The following is a 26594-nucleotide window of genomic DNA, read 5'->3' on the forward strand; positions in this document are numbered from 1 at the left end:
GCACGTTCTGGAGTAGCGAGGGGCTTTGGCTTTGTTTTGAAGCCCGCGTGCGAATCATGCGTGATAAAAAAATATGAGCTCGTGGCGCCGAGAAAAACTTTTTCATCGTTTTAGCCAAATATTCCGCCTATCTATCGGAAACCAGATATTTCGGCTTGGCGGAAGTCTCGCGTATTTTAGACACTAGAGGGCTCTGTGCTGAGAAAACATCTTGATTGATGAAAATCAATTTGGTTGTAAATCTCGTTAATTGCCATACTTATTGTTATTATGCTACTTATGGTTTTAGTTATTTATTTTATAAATTAAAAGTATTAGTTCGGAACTATAGTAACACCAGTACTAAGTCAGTTAAGTTTTCTACTAACTCAGTATAGTCGAGTTATGTTTTGTCAACGGTATACCCGTATTAGCGTCTCGGGTAACATTGATAACAACAGCAGAGACACTCAGTGGTTGAAAAAATTATCGACGTATTAGAAGTTACAGAAATATGAAAATTTTGATGCGAGAAATCTCCTCAGTGCAATTGTGAGCCTTTGTTGACCAAAAGGAAATCGGTGTCTCTGGCGCGTTTCAGGTATAACATTAAATTTGAGATTGCGCGTATGATAAAAGTGCTTTGCGACCTATAGCCAGTGCCCCCGCCAGCAGTAGGCACAAGTAGGCACGTGCCTATGTTCAAAAAATTTAGGCCTATTTTAGGGGCCTCTAAAAGTTTTAAAAAATTGCCTCTGGGGCCTCCAAATGTGATTTTTAAATTTTATTTATTTTTAAAAATTGGTCATCTAGCCCCCTAAAAAAAGAACTCCCATTCAATTCCAATTTCCAATAGTCCTAAATGGCCCTAACAAAACGTTCCCTTTGAACCACCTATACTCGAAATCAATATTACTTGAGTACACAAACAAAGGCAGCGAACTCTGTGGTTTCTGCTTTTGGTAGTGTACTCTGTTAACATTGATATAGAGTATATGACAAATGAATGGCCCGGGACGGGGAAGTCCGTCGTGCAAGGAAAGCTAGGTAGAGAAAGGACCTAGACCTTCGGTGGTCGGACTTGTCCCAGATAACGCGCGTTTCTTCATTTCGTTTTCTGCTCCTGAACAAACAGGTAGTTCTCAATTTCGATTCTCTCCCTGTCAAATTTTTTCTAAGTCTCTTCCGAGACTAACTTTGCCAATACAGCCTTTTTAAAGGCTATTTAGCTGTTTTAAGGTAATTTTTAAACAGCCTTTTTCAAGGCTAATTAGCTATTCTAGCTAAATTATTCCAAAAGCCCTTTTCAAGGCTAATTAGCTATTCTAGCTAAATTATTCAAAAAGCCTTTTTCAAGGCTAATTAGCTATTCTAGCTAAATTATTCAAAAAGCCTTTTTCAAGGCTAATTAGCTATTCTAGAAAAAATATTCAAACCGCTTTTTTCAGGGCTTTGATATAGCTGGTATTATTAAAAAGACTGTTTGAAGACTACATAGCTTTAACTAAGCTTTATTTTCTTAAACCTTTTTAAGGTTATTTCGCTATTAGTATATAATAGTAGCATTTTCAAATATGAGTACCAGAAAATTTTTATCTGGGTCCCAAAAATGAGAAAAATGGAAAAGGGAAGATAGTTTCGTTAGTAATCAGAAAGGTGCAATGGCACGTTTTTTGAAATCGTCGGCGCAAAGCCATAACTATAGTTCTGAGAAAAACCTAGTCAAAGAATTGGGAAAGGGTTTAGAATCCTTGGAGACTGATAACAGTCACTGTTTTAGTAATACTGCTGAAGTTCTTCCAAACGTCAGTACTGATATGGAAATGGAACTGACTCATGAAGGAGAAATTGCAGAAGTAATTGCAAACCCCCACTCTAACCATGCACAAAATACATCAAACAACGTGTCCAATTCAAAATAAATGGGCTTACACGCGTTGAATAACTTGGATATTAGTCTAGATAAAGATTGCCTTCCAGTTCAGCCTAAACTAAATCCTTTTCCTAAAAGATTAATTGGCGGTAAAAATCGAGGTTTCAATTCTTCTTGGTATGACAAATATCAAATGATTGAATATTCAGTTGCAAAGGATGCAGTGTATTGTTTTTGTTGCCATCATTTTTTAGGCAGTAGAAACACTGCATTTCTAAAGGGATTTTAGGATTGGAAAAACATGGGGACACAATTCGAAGAACACTTCACTTCCAACAAATCTTCTCACCAACTAGCCTACAAAATGTACTTAGACTACATGGAATCCAAATCCCGTGGATCAATAGTTTGCCAGGTTAACGACCACCATAGACTAGACGTTATTAGAAACAGAGAGGTCCTATCTACACACGTGGAAGTGATTATTTTATGTGCCCAACAAGATTTAGCACTTCAGCGGAACACTTACACATCCGCCGACAATATTGGGAATAGGGGAAACTTTATTGCAATATTAGATATTTTAAAAAAAATGTCATGATTTAAAAGCAAGTTTAGTGAGAAAAATTATTGTTCAAGAGGTCAACTACTATAGGGTAGTTTGGGCGCTTGCCCAACGTGTTTGGCTCCGAGGGTCCGAATTAAAACGTAATAATTAGATTACTTTGAAATTTAAAATTACAATATTATTTTAAGCACTAAACAAGAGGCTGTTTTACACATCAATATTAATTTAATAAGTTAAAACACAACAATAAAACAGTTCAGCTTGAAATAGCGCGAAACTAGACAATGGCCACTGTAGTCTTCCCCCTTAACAATGGGGGAGACAAGCCTAAATAAGTAGTTGATGAATTTGGGTAAAGAGGTAATCGTAGGGTGTAATTCTTCGATTAAAAGTAAAGTTGGTAATATTTATTTGTAAATAATATACTTAATAATAAAAAATTTATTAATTTAATAATAATAAAACTTTTATTAATTTAATAATAATAAAACTTTTATTAATTTAATAATAATAACATTTTTATTAATTTAATAATAATAACATTTTTATTAATTTAATAATGATAACATTTTTATTAATTTAATAGTAATAAATTTTTTATTAATTTAATAATAATAAAATTTTTATTGATTTAATAATAATAAAAATGTTATTGATTTAATAATAATAAATTTTTTAAATAATGATATACAATTTGGCTAGTTAAAGAACAACAAAAATGACAAAGGAGTTTTTTATGGGGGCCTCTTAATCACGCAGTGCCTACTCGCGAAAAAATCCTGGCGGGGCTACAGGGCCAAGTCTAAATTTTTTTTCTGCGTTGTTTAGCTCTAAATGCATTATGTGAAACAAAAAATGAACGTTCGTTATGTTCGCAACTAGGAAGTGCAATGCAGAAGTGCTTTGTTCGTATCTGATAACCAAGAGCTTTTGGAAAACTTCTGGGAAAGGCTCACAAATCATTTGCCGGGCCCTTAGCTGCTGATGGTTATCGTATAAATAAAAATGCAAAGAAAATGTACAGAATTAAAGAAAGAAATAAAACAAGTTACTCTATTTCCCCGTTCGGGTTTTATTAAAATATTTTAACCACAGTCATCTAGGCGTTTAAAGCGAAATGTCTCGTCGATTTTGTAAAAACCTTAGTCGTTAGATATCTTAACAGATTTTTTAAGATTTAGAATTTTTTGTTTACACTGTGTATTTAACCTATCTTTTTTAGAGTGTTTCTGTATGATTTCACATAATCCGACCTTTGGTAGTGATTGTGGGTAAAAGTAATTTCGGGTATTGGCAGTTGGCCTTCAGTGTAAGATAAACGAAGGGGTTCGTTCTTTTAACGTCGGTCATGAGCGCCACCTCAAAAACGGTTCCAATGGGCAAAGTTTAGAAACTTGAAACTTACCAGTTTTTTAATGCTATAGCGCGAAATTTTATTGGTAGGCTTTTGTTCTCTAAGAGTGCCTTTGGTTTAAGGGGTTTCCCCCGAGTTCTTCGGTTTCCCCTTCCATAAAAACTTGGTTTGGTTAACGGTAATAGCTCGATCTCGTGGCATGCAGGGCTTGCCACCACCCTCCTACGCATTGTAACCCGGCCACCTGAATTAAGGGCATCAAACGTCGCATGATGACTTAGGCCTAAGGTGGTGCCTTGGGTATTAGCCTAGCTGATTATTATTATTATTATTATTGAAAAGGTTACCATGGAAATGAAATCATATGATCGCCACTCACGAGCTAAACTTGACATGGGCAAAGCCAGAAACGCGAGAGTAATTCTCACTAACTTCCGTTTCCCATCAGTAAAGTTGATGACGCGTATTTCATCACGGGGTTCTAAGTGACGTAATTTACGTCATATCGCGTGAACAAGGTTTCATTAAAGAAAATGCTTTTATGGCATACTTATGAGTGATTATGTTACATATGATAAAACTAATAAACCATTGGTCTATAACAAAACTACTAAAACTATTGGTCTATAATAAAACTACTAAAACCATTGGTTTATAATAAAACTAATAAAACCATTGGTTTATTATAAAAATAATAAAACCATTGGTCTATAACTTACATACGTTTCCTTACACATTTATTTATTTTTAAATCTTTTTATATAAATTTAAAAGAAAAATTCCTGGTCACAAAACATTTGCGCCTATTTTCGGGGAGTTTTCATTAATAGTACGATCCCAATTTTGAAAATACGATCCATATCATAGCTCGGTACGATAACCGGGCTTTCGGAATCTGGCAACGCTGTGTCCGAAAAACCTCACTAGTAAAAAGAAATCCTCCCGGGCTCCAATACGCCGAAATGTCTGAGATTCATCAGTTAAATTTCAAATAGAATAACTCCTAATCCTAAAAAAAATACCTCTACTAATACCAAGAATATAAATTTACAAAAAGGTAAGCAAGCTTAATATTTTGAATTTGTTGATATCAATCCAAAAGATGTGCATTAAATTAATAAATTTAAATTTGTACCTAACAATTGGTCACGAACATTTTTTTTTTTTCCAACGTTGCCTTTGGAATCAGGGTTGGACATGAGGCAATAAACACAGCATATTTTACTACTAAAATAAATCGAAATCTGGGGATTAACTAGCAAATTTTAATAAATAATGGTGCATATGTCGTATTATTAATTCATCATTCATAAATCACATTTTATTTTAAAGAAAATTACAATTACGTACGTACGGGGCTACCGTAACTGACGGGCGTCAGTGACTACTAAAATAAATTAAGATAGGAGGGTCACTAGCGAGGGGTCCGCCTATTCAAGGAATCATGTACAGGCCCTGATTCCTCTATTCCGAAACAAAGGTATCTGGGCGGAAATCTTAGATTGTTCCGGAATCAAAGAATCATTTTTGAATCTGGAATCATATCCGAATTATGGAATCCTTCAGGGTTTCAAATTTGAATCAATGAATCATCTCAGAAATATGGAATCATTCCAGATTGATAGCTCTAGAATCATTCCAGATTCATAGCTCTAGAATCATACCAGATTCATAGCTCTAGAATCAAACTCTAGTTATGTAATCTTTTTCGGTTAATCATGGAGGATATGAATCAAAATCGTTACCACTCCTTCGCGCCACTGAATATTTGCTTAGTCTATTTTTCCGTTTGTTTGCTACGTAATTTACAAATTGATATTGGTCATGTGGGGATGGAGTGTAAGCCTTCCAAGGCCGGTCGGGAGGGATAAAGGTGAAGTTTTCAGCCACGTTTTATTTTAGGTAGTATCATTTTTAAGGGATGTGCAACCTAATTGGCAGATGGGGGTACTGGGATAACGTAGTGAACGCTGATGCTGGTGAAGAGATACAAAACATCATTTTCAGACTTATAATTTCAAATGCTGCATCGTAGGTTGCGGATCCCTTGTGTAGTTCAGTAAGGTGTTTGACAGCTCAATTTACGTCCGTTTATGGCCAGAAGAAATAAATAAGTGTGACACTTACTTTTCGAAGCCGTGTATGGCCAACAGCAGGCTACCCAATCCGCCGAGGCGGCCAGTTGCCAAGGACCCTCTCTGTTAGCCTGAGCCGACGCTCAGTTTCCAGCCCCTACCTGACCGAAGTCGGAGGTGGAGATAGGACCATTTGATCGGAGCTAACATCTCTCCGTGCGACACCGCCCTTATGGGTTACAAGAGCCGGACCCCGAGTCCCTGGTAAAGCCACCAGGTATTACACATTACGGCCCGTTAAGGGCCGCCATGTATGGCCAGAAGTAATAAATAAGTGTGGTACTTGAGTTTGCAAGTTCTCTCCCCACTGGTTTAAGGGGTTTTCCCCCGAGTTCTTCGGTTTCCCCTTCCATAAAAACTTGTCGAGGTTAACGGTAATAGTTAGTGTAGGGAGCTGTTGGCTCGATCTCGTGGCATGCAGGGCTTGCCACCACCCTCCTACGCATTGTAACCCGGCCACCTGAATTAATGGCTTCAAAAGTCGCTTGATGACTTAGGCCTAAGGTGGTGCCTTGGGTATTAGCCTAGCTGATTTTATTTTATTATTTTTATTAAATAAGTGTAACAGTTACTTATCAAAGCCGTATGTTGCAGGAAGTAGTAAATAGGCGTGGCACTTGCTTATTGAAGCCTTGTATGGCCAGAAGTAATAAATGACTGTGGCCCTTAATTATCGAAGCCATGTATGACCAGATGTAATATTTCACTCATATTTAAGTTCTATTGCTAATTCGTGATTTTGTTCTGCTCTTTATCAGAAACGTTTATGCGGTTTCTGGCTTGTGTTAGCCATCATTGTTTGGTAAAAATGCTGGGTCACATGTGTGAAAAATAAATCAAATCTTACTATTACAAGGGTTGGGTGCCGAATCGGTTTTTAACGAAATATGTTTGTTCTAGGCCTTTCTAGAAGTGGCTTTATCGATGACGAAGTATACAAGACTTACTGATCAAATTTCATAATTGCCAAGAAACTTCGAACCAAACTTGTAAAGAGATTCTGTTCAAATGAGTGACCAAGAAGCAAAAAAGTTCAACTGTCCACAGGGCGTTTACGCAACGAACAGGAAAGGTCATTTCTTAGTCCCCCAAAGAACTTACTCGGTGGAGAAACCCTTTCGATGTGACCAGTGTAACTACGCTTCTGCACGTAAGGGTGATTTGATTCGTCATAGAAGAACTCACTCGGGCGAGAAACCCTTTCAGTGTGACCAATATAGCTATGCTTTTGCACAGAAGGGGAATCTGATTAACCATAGAAGAACTCACTCCGGTGAAAAACTATTTCAGTGTGACCAGTGCACTCGCACCTTTACACGAAAGCAGAATTTGCTCAACCACAAAAGAAGATACTCGGACGAGAAGGTCTTTGGGTGTACAAAATGTGAATAGCTGGCCAAACATATAAACAATTTCCCCAGTTGCGATCTAAACTTCGCTACCCTTTATATCCCCAAAACCAAACAAAAGATCAATTTACTTCGCCACGATAGAGCACGTCACTCTCAAGGGGCAAAGGCCCACAAATGCCCCACTCGCGACCGGAACTTTGGTGCCAATAAAACCCTTCAAACGCACCTTCGAATTCATGTTCCATCTGGAAACCAAATTGGCGCTTTGAACAGCCACCCCAAAAAACCAGTGCGCCAATTTCAGCCACTACAATCTGGCAGTAGGTATTGTTCCTTGCAACTGAGACGTTTGACGAAGGAAAGTATTGAATATCTGACTGAAAATCCCCACTGCACCAACGCCGTTTCCCAACCTGACTCAGACTCCACAAGCGTCAAGCGAGAAAGGGTGTTTGGTTCCGATTGCGTTAACTTCGATGTCAGCTGCGTCAAACAAGAGCCTTTTTATGCCTTCATCGACCAAGTTCCGATTGCGACAGTCGTAACGAGAGAAGAGTTGGAATATCGCCCATTTGGGGATAATAACTAGGGTGTCCCATGGAACCCAGACACACCGATCAAGATCAAGTTCGGTTTTGAAGAAGAAAACTTGTGAATTTCTTGCACGAAACTGACCAAAGACTTTGAACATGATACATGTCGGTTTCTAACTACTATATAGTTGCCAAAACCTATTTTTATAAACTTGGCAACTTAAGTTAAACTTTTTTGTAGTGTTGGAAAATGCCTTAAAAAAGTTGATTGATTTGGTAGACATAATAAAAGACTTAAAATTTAAACTGATATTGTTCTTAAAATGAACGAGATGGTTTGATTACTTCTTAGATGAAATTGAAATTGCACATTTAGCAAACTTTAAGTCTACTTATAAGCAGGCGGAATTATATGTAGACACAGAACCGACATCTGAAGATTCGTTCTCGAGCTAGTATTTAGCAGACGACAGTTTCTCTAGGCCAGAGAGTTTAATAGGCCAGTTAAAAGCACGTTTATTGGTGTAGATGTAGCTTTATTGACACAGACTGTTTTCCGTACGCCTTTATCACCCGTATTCTGCGCTTAAGGTAAGTTGAACGTCATCCTGATGACCCCTTTGTTTCACCCCTCCTGACTAAGCGATCTGATTAGCGGGATCACAACTTCCGTCATGTTTTCCATAGACTCTCAACAGTACTCAAAAGTTTGAAATTTATTTAGTCTTTGTTATTTTCCCCATTATTTCCCAAAAAGCCTCGTGCTGGAGCTGTTGCTGTTATAGATGCAGCTGTTGCGGAATTAGGCTTAGCGGATAACGAAATTTATAGGAGGCAGCGACGAGATCCGTTCGAACTTCCGAATAGAGAGTTTTTAGCACAATATCGAGTGCCGAAAGACGATGTTAGTAACTTGTGCGAAATATTAAAGAATTGGACAAGCAGTATGTTGAACAGGATGTTCTAGCTGCTCTGATGTTTTATGGCCCTGGTTTGTTTCAACGAGTAGTAGCAAGTAGCCACGAAAAAGGGATGAGCCAACCATCTGTCAGTATGGCAGCAGGAAGAGTAAATGAAGCCATTATAGCTAGAATGTGTGCATTTCCCACACAACCAGAGTACGCTGAAAAAACCAAGGTACTTGCAAATGACTTTATTCAACATAAAATACACTAATTCTGAGTTTACTTTTCAGAGGTCATTCTTGAGTAGGTGCGTGTTTCCACACGTTCTTGTAGCGTTGAACTGTACACATGTCAATTATTCCATCAATGTACAAAATAGTCTGCGATACTCATCTGAAAACTACCAACCTTGTTGCTGGTTGGCCAGGCTGAATCCATGACTCATTTATTTGGTGTCACTCGGGTATGTTCTGAGATTTCGTGCATAATAGAATGCCTGTGGGATATCTGCTGGGTGATGCGACCCTGTGTTATGACTCCATTTCTAAACCTTAACACTCCAAACGAGGTTGAATTTAACATACGCGACAAGCGAGGTATTCCATAACTTTCACTTCTTTGTTGTCATTTATCAAAGGGAGGTGTATGCCATCGTTGCAAGCAAATCCTGGATTTCTCCAACATCTCGACAAATATGCTTCTCTATCACACTGCCCAGCATTTGTTTCAGAGGAAGTTTCTTTGACGGTGGCTCTGGAAGTAGGAAATGGTTAAGCTTCAAGTGGAGGTTTCCCTACCTCCAACTGACGAAGGCCAGCAGCCAGAAACTGATTTGAGAAAAGGTGTTCTCCAATCAGTCTTGTAGTGGTTATCAATATCGTTTCGCTTAGCAGGTAGTTCTCATGAACAAATGGCAATAGATATTTGTTACTAATGGATTTCAACTTACCAGTAGACGCTGCTTCTTTGTTGATTGGAAGAGGACTTGGAATCGTCTCTCCATCGCGATCAAAGAAAATATATGCAATGGAGCTCTAATGACTGTCTTCACCTTGTTCGTTCAAAGCCGTATCAGAGGAAGGAACAACCTCACTGGCCCCGGATTGGCAACTTATGTCATGGGCCACAGTATTAAACAAATCCAGGAAGTTGGTGACTGAATAACCATCGCTGCCCCCGGATAAAGATGTTTTGTCAATTAAGTACTGTACATTCGAAGTGTAGGGAAAAACTTCAACTCTAATACGACCGAGTTGCGAAATCCCCAAACTGCGCAGGGACGGTGGTACTCCTTTGAAAGACATTCTAATATTACAAGGTGTTCAGATCTATTGGAGAATGATATTTCTAGTCATTGATGTGCGTTATTCATTGAAAGAATGGGTTTTGAGGGGGTATGTTTACAAAAAATGTTTCTATATTAATTTCTTGCATGTTTGTTATTTTCTTTAATTTTTACTTGGAATTTTATCATATTTTGATTCTGAAATATTGTGCATGTACACTGTTTTTTGACATCTGATATGTTTTTGGTTGGCTTTTTCAATGACTTAACCTATTGGTTTTAAGATATGTTTTAATTTCGGTACTCATTGTTACATTTTGCGCTACCTAAGTAGCTAACTATTTCATTGGAACTATGTATTGCTAAGCATGAATTGCATGTTGGTAACCTATTGTTAATTAGTAAATTAGATTTTTAATTGTTGTATTCGTTACTTCCAGAAGGAACTGGTGTCTCTTGGGGAAGAGTGGAATCGTAACTCCCTAGTATCCCTTAATTTATATGTGACGTTTGTTACGAAAGTTTGCAGGGCCCCGGGGCTAAAGATACTGGCAGTCCCTTTGATTTGCATCCCCCTCGAGCCGGGATCTATTTTCGCAGGTCTTCCCCCCCCCCCTTGAGGTTTTTCTGTGGGCTCCCTTTCCCTACCTCATGGGCCCTTTTCAGTCGGGCCCTGGGGATCCCCCCCCCCTCTGTACGGCCCTAGGTGCAAGTATTTCAATTTCTTCATGATTGTAGGTTTTCTTTCTGGACTTAGGCCTCATAGCAAATGATAATAAAACAAGATTTTTTTATTATCACAGTTCAAAGAAATCAGCCAAACTAATTAAAGAAGAAATTTGTATGTCATACCTGCTTTAAATACAAAGTATTATACCATAAATAGAAAGAAGAATCATTCTTTTATTTTAATATTGTATTTTATGCTTTTATAGTTGTATTCCTATGATTTCATTGAATTAAATTAATGGATGAATATTAGCACAATTATTATATGTAAATTCTAAATCCTATGAAAATTGCAATTAAACATTAGTCATGCCGGCTGCAGCATGTAAAATTTCATGTGTTTAGAGACTTACGTAACAGGTGGCAGGAAATATTAAAGTTCGAGATGATTTGCATAGATGGCAGTCAAATTACTTTTGTAGGTCACGCTGTAGATGGCAGTCAAATCAAGGTCAAAATACGTTTGGAGGTCACGCTGTAGATGGCAGTATTTGTTTTTGGGTTTTTTCTCCAAATAGATGGCACTTTATTCTGAGCTTTGAGTTATGCTCAAATAGATGGCAATGAAATATTTCTTCCGGCAAACGCGTAACATGTGACTTTGACTCACTCAGATCCCGCTAATCAGGTCTCTTAGTCAAGAGGGGTGAAACGCGGGGGTCGCCAGCGTTCCGCCCAATGAAAGCTCTTAGTCAAGATGACGTTCAACTTACCTTAAGCGCAGAATACGGGTGTATATCATAAGGGGGGGGGCAGAATAACAATAGTAGCGGGGATTGGTGTATATAGCAACGAGGCCTTCACACCAGGCGCACAGGGAGAAAAGTCCGCGAACAAACGTTATTGAGAAAGAACAAACGCGCTGAAAGGGATACACATCAGAAAAATAAATACAAAAAGAACAATAATCACAATCATCGCGGAAAAGCTTTACGAAGAAGTTTACAAGTGTCCAAAATCACATCTTGCCAACCCGCGTGAACGGCGGTGAGAACGCCCACAACGGAGTCCGGGAGACCCCGCGCCTGTAGCGAAAGGTAGATATTCCGCCGAGGGGTCGCGAAGGAGGCACACGCGAACAGGACGTGTTCGGCGTCCTCTCGTACCGCACACCGAGGGCAGGAGTCCGAGTTCCGAAGCCCGAAACGATGAAGAACCGCCTTCGTGGGAAGTCTGCCACAACCAATTCGCGCAAGAAGAGTGTCCTCCAGTCTAGGAAGTTGAACGGCCAGAACGGCTCGAGTCAGGGTTAGGCTTCGCAGCCAGGAGAGGCCACTGGGCTGCGAGAGACCGCCAGGTGCGAGTCCACGAAGAGGTGATCGCTTTCCCACAGACACTCTTTAGCTCCGAGAGTGTCGAGGGAAGGAAGAAGTGCACCCCCTGACGTTGAAGCTGGGTGACCCTGGCCAGTTTGTCCGCCGTTTCGTTGCCTGGCACTCCCACGTGAGCTGGGCACCAAAGGAAAGTGACGGAGTGGGGATAATTGTCACATAGATCATGGATTATTGAAACAACCGGATCAGAAGAGCGCGTTAGCAGTTGGGTGAGGGCACTCTGAGAGTCGGAGCAAATAACCAGCTCACCAGGCACATTTGTCACCGCGTATGAAAGAGTCATCTGGATAGCGAGGAGCTTAACCCGGTTGATAGGATGCCCGGAGTCCACGAAGGACCTCGCGCCGATGCCGAGGACCGGCATCGCGAAAGCCGCACCAGCAACACCCGAGTCCGAGGAGAGCGAGCCGTCCGTATAGATGACCGTAGCATCTCTGGCGTAAGGTCTCCCTTGGTAGAAGAGAGCCAGCGAGGAATGATCGTGGCCGCTGGTGGTTCCCACTCCGGTGTTCGCAGACGAGGGAGAGGGGCCCTGGAGTAGTTGAAAAGGCAAGTGATATTGTACTCCTGTGCCAGGCGCCACGCTCAAAGAGGGAAAGGGAGTCGACCCGGTGGGAAACGGTCCTCGATGAGTTCCAGAGAAGGTAGGGTAGAGCGCAATAGGGAAGGATAGAAATCGGGTGTGTCAGACGCTCCGCATGGAGCGATGTTAAGAGATCCAGGAGGTCTCTCCGAAAACGCAAAGGAGGAATGGCTGCTTCGGATTCCATGAGCCGGATGGGAGTGGACTGTGGAACTCCTAGGATGACTCTGAGAGCGGCATTTTGAAACTTGTCAAGTTTGCCGAGCGTGGTAGCTGTGGCCGAGGCGTAGAGAGAACTAGTGTAGTCCAGCCGAGAGCGAAGGAGATGCGTGAAGAGAAGGCGAAGGACCTTCCTTCCCGCCCCCTGTGAAATTACGATGTACGTTTTACTTATTTTTTATTAATTCCATGTTCATTTCCAATTAAAATAATTAAGTATTGTAAACCTCATTTCATTTCCAGTTAAAATGTACTTTGTAAATATTGTCGGCTTAGCATTTTGTATATTTCCTTTTGGGGTGAAACGGTTTGGGAGTTATTAGTGTATTGTATATTTTGTCATTGTATATTTTTAAGAGTGTAATCATTTGAGTGCAGGTGGCTTTCGGGGTTTCCTCGGCGCCAACCTTCTTTGTCCAAATAACGAAAGATTTTGTGGAAAGTTTTGGATTTGGAGTGGGGTTGTGATCGGGGCTCGGGCAATTCCCGCTTCTTTTGGGAAATCGGCCTGACGTCACGGCTCGCTCGGATCGTAGGATAATCGGGGTTTAACCCGCCAGTTGTGGGAGGAGAGTTATGCACAATTCTTGAGAGCGAGCTGAATTGAAAAATATTAGTGCATGGACAAGAGCGTCCCTAGTTAGTTTTGTTATTCCTGTGTGCTGGGAAAATTAGTAATTTTGTGCTTTTCTGTAATAAACAGTTGTTAAGTTTTTCAAATACGTGCATTTATTTTTAGAGTTTTAAGCCAGTCCGGTTATTAAAAATAGTTTAGAGTAATCGCGCGAAGAGGGAAATGTTTCAGTCCGTTTTCTCTTCGGGTTAAAGTTAATCTTTAACCCCCTTTAAGTAATTAGCTCTCCCATTGACGGAAAAGCCGTCACATTTTTTGGTGCCGAAACCCGGGACCTTTGGATAGTTTAATGCGGATTGGTGCCATAAACAAGTGAACATCAGTCGTCATGACGGAAACAGCGGCGGCGCTAGCCGTTAGAAGAGAATTAACGAAACTCGTTAAGCAGCGTGGGACCCAGCGAGGAGTCGTCACTACGCAGAGCAAAAAGATAGAGGATGAGTTATCCCAAGTTCCAGTAAGCATCTTAAAACTCCAGGACAGCATTGCACAATTAAACTCCAAGGAGGCGAAAATTGAGGAACTTGACGGAAAAATCCTAAATCTAATTGAGGTGGATCTAGACTACGACACGAAACTGTTGGAGATCGAGGTGTGGAGCGAGAAACTGGTTCTTTGGAGAGACCGGGCCCAACGGTACATTGCGGGGAGCGGGTCGCCACAGCAGCCCGTTCGACCATCCGTTCAGGAGCAAGTCGCCGGACCATCGATTCGCCTGCCCAAGCTGGAGCTTAGAAAATACGACGGTGACGGAGAACAGTGGCTAGAGTTTTGGGGACAGTACGAAACCGCTATTCATCTAAATGATGCAATACCGAAAAAAAAAGAAAAGTTTCAATATTTGAAGTCGCTTTTGATAGGAAAGGCTCAAAGGGCCATAGAAGGTTTAACCTTAACTGAAGGAAACTATGATGAGGCAATTGATATTTTAACTAAGCGCTTTGGACGCAATGATTTACAAATTAGTAACCGACTAAATAAGTTTTTATATACGATGCCCACAATCGAAAGTTCGAGGGACGTAGAAGCACTTAGAACTTTGCATGATACCTGTAAAATAGAAATTCGGAACCTCGACGCCATGGGTCGTTTTAGTAGAAATTATGGAGAATTATTGGCGCATATTATAGTAGGCCTTCTGCCAATGGATTTATCGTTAGCTTGGAATAGAGGTAGGACTGACGAGCAGCTTTGGGATGTCAAAGAATTGTTAGCATTTTTAAATTCTGAAATTCAATGTCGCGAGAGAGCTATTGCCGTTCACAGAGGCGCGCCCCAACAAAAACCGAAAATTAACAATAATAGAAATAATTCTAGTTTTAATAGATATGGAGAGAGGAACGGCCAAGACCGCTCTCAGACGAGTAAAAGTAATTTTTCTCCTAGACCCCAATTTCCGCCCTCGGCCGCGGCTCTGAATACTGGCGTAGCTCCCAAGAATAGCTACCCACGCGTATTTTGTAATAGTTTTGAGCATCCATTTTACTCTTGTCAGTCTAAATCAGTAGCTGAAAGAAGAAATATTGCTTTCCAAAAACAATTATGTTTTCTATGCCTAAGAAATAATCATAAGTCAGATAGATGTAACGGTAGAATACGAAATTGTAGAAATTGTAGAAGGAAACACCATCAAATATTGTGCGAATTTAATTCAAGTAAAGATGATGAAACTAAATGTAATTCCGAGGTTAATGCACCCCAATCAGGTTTAGATCAAGAAAGGGGCGGAGAAAGGTCAAATCAAAGCGTAGTGGCAGTGGGTACTATGGCGCACGACTCTAATTCGGGTGTATTTTTACTACAGACAGCGGTAGCAAACGTTGAAGACCGGAGAGGGTCAAAAACTAGAGTTCGAGTTTTATTAGATGGCGGAAGCCACAGATGTTTTGTTAGACAAAAATTAGCGAGCGACCTTGGGCTAGAAGACGCGGGTTCAGAGGCGTTGAGTATTCACCCGTTCGGCGGCAACCCCATCACCTCCCAGAGAAGGAAGGTGAAAGTAGTATTGAGCAACTTTCGTACCGGAGAAAAAATAGAAATAGTGGCTTTAGAAATTCCAGAAATTTGCGGGGCTGTCTTCTCTATGCCAGGAGAGGACATTAGAAAGGAAATGAAAGCTAGAAATCTAGAATTAGCTGACGTAGCGGACCCAATGAGCGAAAACGCGAGCGCCCCTATAGATATTTTAATCGGTGCAGATTATTTTTGGAGAATTGTCGAAAGAGAGATGGAGAACTTAGGAGAGGCGTTAGTGGCAATCAAAACAAAGCTAGGGTGGACCGTACAGGGCACGACTTCCATGACTTCATCTTCAATCGGGGTAAATTCTGTAGCGGTGATGCACGTAGGGGTTAGGGCCGAAGAAGACCTATTGTGTCAGAAATTAGAATTTTTTTGGAATCTTGAGGCCATTGGGATAACCGATAGCGCAGTCGAAGATAAGTTAGACCAAGATAATGTCATTAAATCGTTTGAAAGTAATATCAAATTTAAGGAAGGACGCTATGAGGTGGCGCTTCCGTGGAAATCAAACAAAGATAAATTAGGGGATAATTACGAGGTGGCGAAAAGGCGCACTCAAAATTTAATTAGTAAATTAAAGGCAGATCCTATTAAATTTTTAAGCTACGATGCGGTAATTAAAGATCAATTAAACAATGGGATAATCGAAAGGGCTGAGCTAACTAAAGAGGTAGCGGAGCAATGCTATTACATTCCCCATCGGGCAGTGATAAAGTTGGACAGTTTAACCACTAAACTGAGAATTGTTTACGATGCTTCATCGCATTCGGCGAATTATCCTTCTTTAAACGACTGCCTGGAAGCGGGACCAAACCTAACGCAAAAGCTTTTTAGGATTTTAGTTCGTTTTCGCGGTTATAAAGTCGCGATCGCCGGGGACGTGGAAAAAGCGTTCCACCAGATAGGTATAAGACCTGAAGATAGAGACGCGTTACGTTTTCTCTGGGTAGATAATTTAGAAGGGGGAGAATTTCAAGTGTTTAGGTTTACACGGGCGGTATTCGGGGTAGCATCAAGCCCATTTTTGCTCTCCGCAACCGTCAAACACCATGTCCGGAAATTTGTTAAACAATACCCTGAGGCCTATCAGTCCTTAATGGAAAATCTTTACGTAGATGATAACATCTCAGGGGCTAGTGGGGTAGAAGAAGCTATTAAATTAATTAGTGATTCGACCGAAATTATGTCAAAGGCGGGTATGAATTTACGCAAATGGCGCAGCAATTCGGCAGAAATTAGAGCAGAGTGGGGGGACCAAATTAAAGGGCTAGGTCAAAATTATCTACCGAGTCAATCGCCTCTAAAAGTTTTGGGGATGGCTTGGGACGAAGTTAAAGACATATTAACCTTTGACGTATCGGAGCTATTGAAATTTTTAATTATGAAAAAGAATACGAAGCGCTGGGTTTTACAAGCCGTTGCGAGGCTATACGATCCACTAGGGTTAATATCTCCATTTTTAATTCGAGCCAAAATTTTATTTCAGGAAATGTGGGCCTGGGGGGGACGACAATAAAGCGAGTTAGTTAGGCTGGGATACAAAGTTGCCCCCTGAGTTGTCAGTCAAATTTGACATTTGGTGCGCGGAACTTCCAGACCTGGAAAGACTAGAAATTCCCAGATTTTATTTTGAAAATGCTCCAAATGAAGAAGGGTCACAAGTCGAATTGCACGGCTTCGTTGATAGTTCAATTAAAGCTTACGCAGCAGTAATATATGTGCGCCGAAGGTATGCCAATGGTCAGGTAAGCACTGCCTTTATAGCTTCAAAAACGCGAGTAGCGCCCTTAGATAAAATTAAAATGAAAGGAGCAAAAACTAAATTAAATCAAACTTTAACCCTGCCTAGACTAGAACTAATGGGTGCTGTGTTGGGTGCTAAGCTCATGGCTTGCCTATTAGATACATTTCATTATCCGCCGAGTGTAGTTAAAATGTGGAGCGATTCCACGATAGTATTAGATTGGTTAAAAGGGGACAAGCCGCCGGAAAGATTTAAACCATTTGTAGCTAATAGAGTTCAGGAAATTCTTAAACTTACCGATGCCGTCTGCTGGGGACATTGCCCGGGAAAAGAAAACCCAGCTGGTTTACCCACGAGAGGGAAAACTTTAAATGAATTGAAAAATTGCCTACTCTGGTTTTGCAGACCACAATGGTTTGTAAATGGAGATAACTCAGATTCAGAGGTAGAATTAAAAAGGGTAGACGAATTAGAATATCAGGATGAATTGCGCGCCAAGGTCGCTAAAGTAAGTTTAGTTGTGGGAGCCGCTGAAGAGTCAGAAACGCCAGTGCTAGATTTAGCCAGGTACAGCTCCGCTGTTTTGGTTTGGCGATTAACCGCTAGAATTCAAAGGTTTACCAGTAATGCTAGGTCAAAAAATAAAATTAGTGGACCCCTAACTACTGAAGAACTAGACAATGCTGAAAAGTATTGGATTCGGATAGCGCAACTAGAAAGCTTCCCCGTGGAAGTGAAATGCTTGAAGTCTAAAATAGCTCTACCCAAAAAGTCCAATTTGTTTTCATTAAACCCATTCCTCGATGAGGATGAACTTGTGTGCGTGGGCGGTCGAATAGACGAAGCAGACCTAAGTTACCGCCAAAAACACCCTTGGATCTTGTCCGCAAAGCATAGACTGACGGAACTGCTCGTTGACGACGCTCACATTCGTTTCAAACACGCTGGTGTAGACCAAACTCTCGTGGAAATAAGAGAAAGGTACTGGACTCCGAAAATCCGGCCTTTAGTGAAAAAAGAAGTGCACGGGTGCCCTAGGTGCAAAAGATTTCGCGCCAAAAGTTCGCGTCCAATAATGGCTCCGCTTCCGGCGTCAAGAATTAATCGAGCGCCACCCTTCTCAGTTTCAGGGGTGGACTTCGGAGGCCCATTGTATGTAAAAAATGGGAGCAAATGTTACGTCGCGCTGTATACCTGTGCCGTCACGCGTGCCGTTCATTTAGAACTCGTGTCGAGCTTATCCACGAAACATTTTTTATTGAGTTTCCGCCGATTTATTTCGCGCCGTGGGATAGTTCAAGTCATGTACAGTGACAACGCTAAGACGTTCAAATCCGCGGAAAAAGAGTTGAATCAACTCGTCACAAATTTGCGCAGTCCCGAAATCTTGAATTATTTCGGAAATCTTCGAGTCTCGTGGAGGTATATCGTGGACCGGGCCAGTTGGCACGGTGGTTTCTACGAGAGAATGATTAAAAGCGTGAAAGAAGCCCGCAGAAGGTCGTTAGGCAACGCGCGTCTAGATTTCGAAGAGTTAGAAACGGTGCTACTCGAAATAGAGGCAATGGTGAATTCGCGACCGATTAGTTTCGTGTATCAAGACGCTGGGGAACCAGCCCCTTTAGCACCGTCCCACTTCCTAGTTGGTAAACGGTTGACCGCGCTTCCTTCTCAAGTTTTTAAGGACAGTGAAATAGTGCCAGTTCACAGAGAAGACCTAAGGCGTTGCCAGAAATACTGGCAAACATTGTTAGAACGATTTTGGGTTCGATGGCGTGAAAATTACCTTTTGGAGCTTAGATCGGCCCATAATCGCCCAATGTATGGCCCTACCAAAAAGTTGGCCGTTAATGACGTAGTATTAATCGGAGAGCCAAAAATGCCTCGATTACTGTGGAAAATAGGAGTCGTTGAAACTCTAGGTGCTAGAGGTAGTGTAGTGCGTTCATGTATGGTTAGATTACCTAATGGAACACTCTTAAAGCGTCCAGTTCAAATGTTGTATAATTTAGAATTTTAGTATCGATTGAACTACATTGTAGTTCAAGGCGGGAGTGTGAAATTACGATGTACGTTTTACTTATTTTTTATTAATTCCATGTTCATTTCCAATTAAAATAATTAAGTATTGTAAACCTCATTTCATTTCCAGTTAAAATGTACTTTGTAAATATTGTCGGCTTAGCATTTTGTATATTTCCTTTTGGGGTGAAACGGTTTGGGAGTTATTAGTGTATTGTATATTTTGTCATTGTATATTTTTAAGAGTGTAATCATTTGAGTGCAGGTGGCTTTCGGGGTTTCCTCGGCGCCAACCTTCTTTGTCCAAATAACGAAAGATTTTGTGGAAAGTTTTGGATTTGGAGTGGGGTTGTGATCGGGGCTCGGGCAATTCCCGCTTCTTTTGGGAAATCGGCCTGACGTCACGGCTCGCTCGGATCGTAAGATAATCGGGGTTTAACCCGCCAGTTGTGGGAGGAGAGTTATGGACCATTCTTGAGAGCGAGCTGAATTGAAAAATATTAGTGCATGGACAAGAGCGTCCCTAGTTAGTTTTGTTATTCCTGTGTGCTGGGAAAATTAGTAATTTTGTGCTTTTCTGTAATAAACAGTTGTTAAGTTTTTCAAATACGTGCATTTATTTTTAGAGTTTTAAGCCAGTCCGGTTATTAAAAATAGTTTAGAGTAATCGCGCGAAGAGGCAAATGTTTCAGTCCGTTTTCTCTTCGGGTTAAAGTTAATCTTTAACCCCCTTTAAGTAATTAGCTCTCCCATTGACGGAAAAGCCGTCACACCCCCCAACGAGTCGCGGAGACGGCTCTCAGAAGGTTAAGCCGCTTCAGCGAAGAAGCGACGAGGACCTCGATGTGTGGGGACCAGGACAGCTTGTCGTCAATCAGGGCTCCCAGATACCGATAGGATGAGACCCGAGAGAGGGCAATGCGCCCGAGCGTGAGGTGAAGGCCAGCCTGGATCTGCTTTGATTTGGTGATTATCATGATTTGGCATTTCAGTGGTTGGAAATTTAGACCCCAGGTGATTCCATAGCTCGAGATATTATCGAGAGCAAGCTGCATCGCAGGGAAGAGGCGGCTGAGGTTTGGACTGCAAATCCACGTGCTGATGTCATCCGCATGTTCCCCTTGGTCAACCGGCCTCGGACACAGGTCGGGAATGTCGTCGAGCATGACGCAGAATAAGATTGGGCTGATTGCACTGCCCTGCGGCACGCCGCGGGTAACTGAGTACGGCTTTGAGAGTTTGCCATTAACTCGGACTCGGAAGGTACGGCCGTCCAAAAAGCTCTCCACCCAGCGGAGGAGGTTGCCCTCAAGGCCCCGGCGTTGTAGCTTATAGAGTAGCGCCTGATGGTGGACACTTCCAAAGGCGTCAGTGGTGATTCGTCGCCAGGGCCCCTTGAGCAGCGGTAATAAGCCGGAGGGCGTTATGGGTTGCCCGGCGCCCTTTGCGGAAGCCGGATTGCTCCGGCGGAAGCACGCGATTCACGTGCAGGAACCACGTAAGACGGCCAAGAACAAGCCGCTCGTAAATTTTTCCAAGGTTCGGAAGGAGGGAGATGTCCCTGTAGGAAGTGGGGTCTCTGCGTGGTTTGCCCGGCTTGAGTATGGGATGAAGAATCGCATGTTTCCACCGCGAGGGCATGATGCCATCGGCCCAGAGACGGTTGTAGAGCCTGAGAAGGGCTGCGCGAAACGCTGGGGTGGTGTTTTTAATGATTAGGTTCGAGATGTTATCGGCGCCAGGGGCTGTGTTGTGAAGGCCGGAGATGACGCCGTGGAGTTCCAGCGCCGAGAAGGGCGCGTTGTACCTGGCCGGTGGACGTGCAAGAGAAGTCTCTGGGACGTACGCTTGAGCCGGCGAGAGTTCTGGGGGAAGATGAATATTCTCCGCAGCTTTGGACACTAGGCACTCTGCAACTTCCCTTTGGTCTGTGAAAAGAACCGCCCCCTTCTGCAGCGTGAGAAGCTTCGGTGCGAGTACGCCAGTCTTGAACCATCTGACCTGGGACCAGATTTGCGGCAGTGGCGTATGAGCATGGAGCCGATCGCAGAAGGCCGCCAGCTGGTCTTCTTCGTCTCCCTGACCAGTTTCTTGAAGATCGCCCTTTCCCGCTTATAAAGAACCATGTCCGCAGAGAGACCCGAGCGTTGGGCTCTGCGCCGCACCGCAGTGACGACAGAAGCCTTCGCCGAGCAGTGGGTATCCCACCAAGGCGGCTATCGAGGCGTATACCTCCTGTAGTTAGTGGCTGCAGTTATTAGCGGCCATTACTTTCCATGAAATTGGGAATGCTAGTTCGGCCTAGGGTTTTTAATTTTTCCGTAAATACTAAATGCGGAAATATTTCTAGGAAATTTTCTAATCGCAAAATGTCCTTAGTGTATTGCGTTTAAATTTAAAAAGTTTCATTCATGCGAAATTAAAATTTGCGAGCCACAAAACAAAAACAATTCAAACTTCAAATAAAATAAATTAAAATAAAGCGACTGGGATTAGTGGATTATATCGTAAAGCAGCAGCTGTTCTTAATTCTTGGATGCCGTGTTGGTTGGCGAATGTCAGCCAATCCAGGGCGTTGTCGTCGGGGAGATGAGCAATCAAGGTTTGCTCGCTGAGTTGCTTCAAGCCTTGCGTGTCGCTAAGATTGACCGGTGGGGTTCTCAAATAAATATATTAAAGCATGTTCTCTGCTCATTAGCCTTCGGAGTGTGTCCAAACATGAGGTTGAGTTAAGGGATCTGTCGGACAGTACGCAGTTGTGGCCGTCGAACATGAGACCATCCGAGGGATTCGATCTGACGTTGGGGCAGGTCTTCTCATAGTAGACCAACTTCGATACATCAACTGCTGTATCCGGCGAGTTCATTCCGCCATTTTCCGATGAAGTCCTTACTGTCCATACTGGGCTTTTGAATTCGTAGTGAGCTGTGACATTCCATTGCAGGGTGAGATGTCCATCCGGCAACCATTCTTGGGTAACAACAATTATAATAATCAGCTAGGTACCTGGTATTCGCTTTCTAGTTAATAAACGCGTGTCAATCAGTGGTACACAGGCCAGCAGCCACGGGGGGGGGGAGCATTCGGGAGCGATGCCCCTCAAAAATAAATGTAGCTCCCTTAAATGAAATTTTTATTTGCCCCCACCTGCCCCTCAATATAATCCATTCCCCCTCAGTTAATTTGCCGTTGTACACTTTATACCGTACGAAGACCGTGTAAATTAAGAATGAAGAAATAAGCTAAAGTGGCTAATAGGCTGGTGTATGTTACAGCGGTGATCAAAAACCCTGCGTTTATCCAGTTTGAACGTACCATGCTGTGGAACGTAAAATACACATCGCTGGCGGAACTCGAATGGTTAACATCTAACTGTTTCTAATCAACTCATTTGTATTTAAACAGGTGAGGAAATTTTATTTATGCCGACTCAAACAGCTGCTTAGTGTATCAAGCTATTCAGCCATAGCTGACGATTTCAATGTCTCTGTACTCCGACTAAATGTACTCTGCTTCTCGTTTTCGACAAGAGATTTAGCCAAGCGGAAAATACTTCCCGGATTGTTACCAGACAATTCTCCACCCAATTAACGTGCGGTAACAAATATACAGATAAAATATGTTTGGTTTTTTTCTCATCTTCTCTGTGTTTGACGACTACGTTTACCTCATCTCGCCTAGAAACTCAAAGGTCAAGATCTTAAAAAAAAATAAACTCGGGAACTGGTATCCCAAATAATTTTCACATCGTTGGCGGAACTAGAATGGTTAACATCGAACTGTTTCTAATGAACTCTTTTGTATTTAAACAGGTTGGTAAACATTAATTTACTTATTTATTATCTAAGTCTATTCGAGCTTAGCCAGTTCATCTCAACCCTCACAATGGAGAAAACTCGGTCAAACTCTAATTCTTCCGAAATTGGTGGAACTACTCAGGCCAACGCCCTCTCCACTTTCCGGAAGTTAAATTATTTTGTAGTAAACTCGATGACGTAACATCAGACCTAACTACTGCAACCTTTTTATACTTTGGATATTCCACCAACGCGTATCGTATCGGTTGGAATAACCAGAAAGGTCTAGAAAATATTCCTACCCTTGCTCAAAGATATTAATTCACCAAGGCGTGGGAAGATGGCGACACTATGCTAGTGATCGTACGGGGACCTGACCTCGACCCCGACCCGGTAAGTCGGGGATCCCCGGGTTTTCAACCCCGACCCAACTCAGGTCGGGTTGTTACATTTTTGGGTCGGGGTTTTTTTTTAGTCGGGTTTTCCTTTAGTCGGGTTTTCCAAATCCAAAAAAAAATTAATAAACGGCCGAGTGAGTGCTTAGCTACAGCCTAAAACCAAAACGGAGAAGGACGGGGCATGCCAGCCTATTTTCTCAGCGACTTCTCTCGTTCGAACGTACAAAGGTCGCGTAACACTCGCCTCTCGTTCGCCGTGATTTCGTTTTTGGTTTTACCATCAGTCTATAATAATGTTTCATAAGATCGTCACTTTGGAAAATATTTCACTGAGAGCTAGTAATGAAGTGACGTCATCACCAGAAGAAAATATCCCCTATCGAGGAGCTGTCAAAGGCCAAGGGGAGCGCATTCGCGTTTTTGCCCGGCGTTCCTTTTGAGAAAACTCGCTAGCTCTCTTTCTACCGCGCGAGTGACGTAGCTGGTTGACGGTTTTCCCGTAGACACGGAGAGTAGGGTGTCTTATAAGTACCATGTAGTTTGTCTGTCATGGGTAAAAAAAATGCAAAAATGTGGTGAAATTGCATAATCTTGGGAGAATGTGAAAGAATATAAATACGTTGGAATTATTTTTGGGTTTTTCAATTAATGTGGTCGGACGTGGTCAGAAGAAGGAACTATATTTTTTAATAAAACTTTCATTAAAATAAAAAATAGGAACATTTTAATATTGAAAAGACACATTTTGAAATTCATTAAAAAAGGATTATATTGTTCCGTTTAAATCTGTCAACTCAACAAAAAGGCAGCTTATTTTTTAAACTTAACTACTATTTTTTTAGTTTTATCTTTTTTCCTGTCTTGGGCCTCAGTAATACTATTTGAATTTAAATATTTAATTCTAGTTCTCATTTTTAAATAAAAAAAACAATCTCTCTTGGATATTTTGAAAATAATGGCATACGTTCATTAGTTAGGTTATTGATAAAAATTTAAATCTTAATTTCCTTTCCAACTTTACCATAAAACTATCACATTTACAATTTCACTATTAATTTATAATAATATTAGGCCTAGGCTCTATGCTTATAAAAGTTCTGGGTTTAATGTCAGCTAATCCTGGAAGTTTTAATAATTTAGAGAATATAATACTTACAGAAATTTATAGTGCCAAAAACAAGTGTAAAATTGAAGGGAAAACGACCGCACGTATTTATTTTCTATACCGCATACTTTCTTTTAATAGGAATTCGACTGATTTCTCTAGTCTCTCCTCTCTTCGCGCTCTACTACCCTCCCCGCGGCTTGTTTCTGGTTTCCTGTCAACCAGCGACGTCACTGAAGGTGGGCCGGTAGTTGCCAAGCCCCCCAACGTACCCGCTGAAGCGCTTCTCTAAAGACCCCGTCGAAAGAGCTAACCTTATTATACGCAGTATTTTACCAACCTTGGTCAAAGGCTACGTGTGACCCGTTAGCAAGTGGACGCAAAACGGCGACGAAGCCCGTAATGCAGTCTGTTTTGTCAGTAAATTTTTCACATATGAAGAATAGAAAGTGTCGCACTTATGAACCAATATTGCACACTTATGGTTTTACTTTTAAATGGTTGGCCGCTGAAGCGATGCGACTACTCTCGTCAATTTTGTAATTAGAAATCGCTTAAAAGTGAAACTTCCAAAAAACCCCGACCCGACCCAACCCGACCCGGTTTTTCGGGTTTTTTTCTGTCCCCGACCCCGACTCAAATTTCACCCCGTACGATCACTACACTGTGCAAGTCGTGGCCTTTTAATGGGGCAAATTAAATCTGAGAGAGGAATTTACATAGAAGCGAAAATGTAAAGGGGGAAATTCTAATTCAGTATGGAAACCCTATGTTTTAATCAATCACAAAAATCTTTATTTAACACAAAAAATATAAAAAAAACACTATATATAAAATCATCAAAATGGGGGAAATTATCCATTCTTTTCAGCCGGGGGATACTTTTAATTTACTCTCGTGATGGTTAGGCCACCTCGAATATATTATTTTTCTCTAATTCAAATTAAGCGGGGGATTTCAACGTAAAATAATGCACTCTTTGACTGAGAGGTGGGCAAAAATTGTGAGCTAATTCCGAAATGAAATTAGTATTAGATCACTAGGGTCCTATAAAAAATATTATTGGGGACTTTAATATTAATTAACTAGAGAACGAAAATATCTCCCAGCGTCTTCTGGACATTGCTAATAGCTACGGTTAAGATTAATTAATTGCGCAACCCAAAAGAATAAAAAAGATTCAGTCAGCCACTCCTACCGTAAAAAAATATACTCGGAACCTCAAACTGTGGTATTTGATACTAAACAAAATGTTCCTATTTTAAATAGTTAAGAAAGAATTCAAATGAATATTAATATTTTTGTTTAATAGGGATTTAATGATGTTATATACTTGGAAAACTACATGTAGTTCAGTTTTTAACTTATAATGTATTTTATTTAATATAAAAGTAAACTGACTTTATTACTAATATTTGTTTTCTAATTTTACAAATAGTTTCAAACTGAGAATTAGCTTATCTGATTAAAACAGATTTAGATAACCATCTTTCAGTAATCGTGGTATAACCATTAAAGCGTTGGTTGCACGAAAAATCGATAGTAATAAAAACGAATGAATGCGGGCTTGTTTTGAAGCCCAGGACGTTCTCTTTCCAAAAATGTCATTGTCGAAACAAATTTCCAAGCCTAAGTGTATTAACTTTGAGTCCGAAACTGACCTTTTTCGCTCCCCAAAATCCTGATATTTTCGGCGAATTTTCTCCTCCGTAGCACGAGCAATTTGGGGCAAATCAAAGCTGTAGTTTTATTCCTAAAATAGAAGGAACTGAAGTGGAGGGATCCTGTTTACTTGTAGAAGTTTTCCAACCAGAGGTTTTTAATCATAATATTAGGCTTATTATCGAAATAAAAAATATTTTTTCACGCGCGCGCTACGCTGCGCGCGCCACCCGACGTTCTAATAAGAATTTACAAGGAGCCTTCGGTTACATATCGTTTTTCTACTACGTAGGCTTGCGTATGCCTATTTCAATTACTACTGCGTAGGACCTTTTCCTGGGTGTTAAATCAACCTGCTTTT

General features: G+C 41.3%; 1 protein-coding gene across 1 annotated transcript; it reads left to right on the forward strand.

Annotated features, from left to right (window-relative positions):
• Window positions 1-13811: 13811 nt before the first annotated feature.
• Window positions 13812-19269, forward strand: LOC149968643 (uncharacterized). The gene is made up of 2 exons (XM_090168291.1): window positions 13812-16701; window positions 17102-19269. The coding sequence occupies exons 1-2, from the start codon at window positions 13812-13814 to the stop codon at window positions 19267-19269; spliced, it is 5058 nt and encodes a 1685-aa protein (XP_090024417.1).
• The last annotated feature ends 7325 nt before the right edge of the window (window positions 19270-26594 follow it).

The sequence above is a fragment of the Leiobunum rupestre genome, chromosome 1 (genome assembly GCF_980474605.1).
Source record: "Leiobunum rupestre chromosome 1, qqLeiRupe1.1.hap1, whole genome shotgun sequence".
NCBI classification, from domain to species: domain Eukaryota; kingdom Metazoa; phylum Arthropoda; class Arachnida; order Opiliones; family Sclerosomatidae; genus Leiobunum; species Leiobunum rupestre.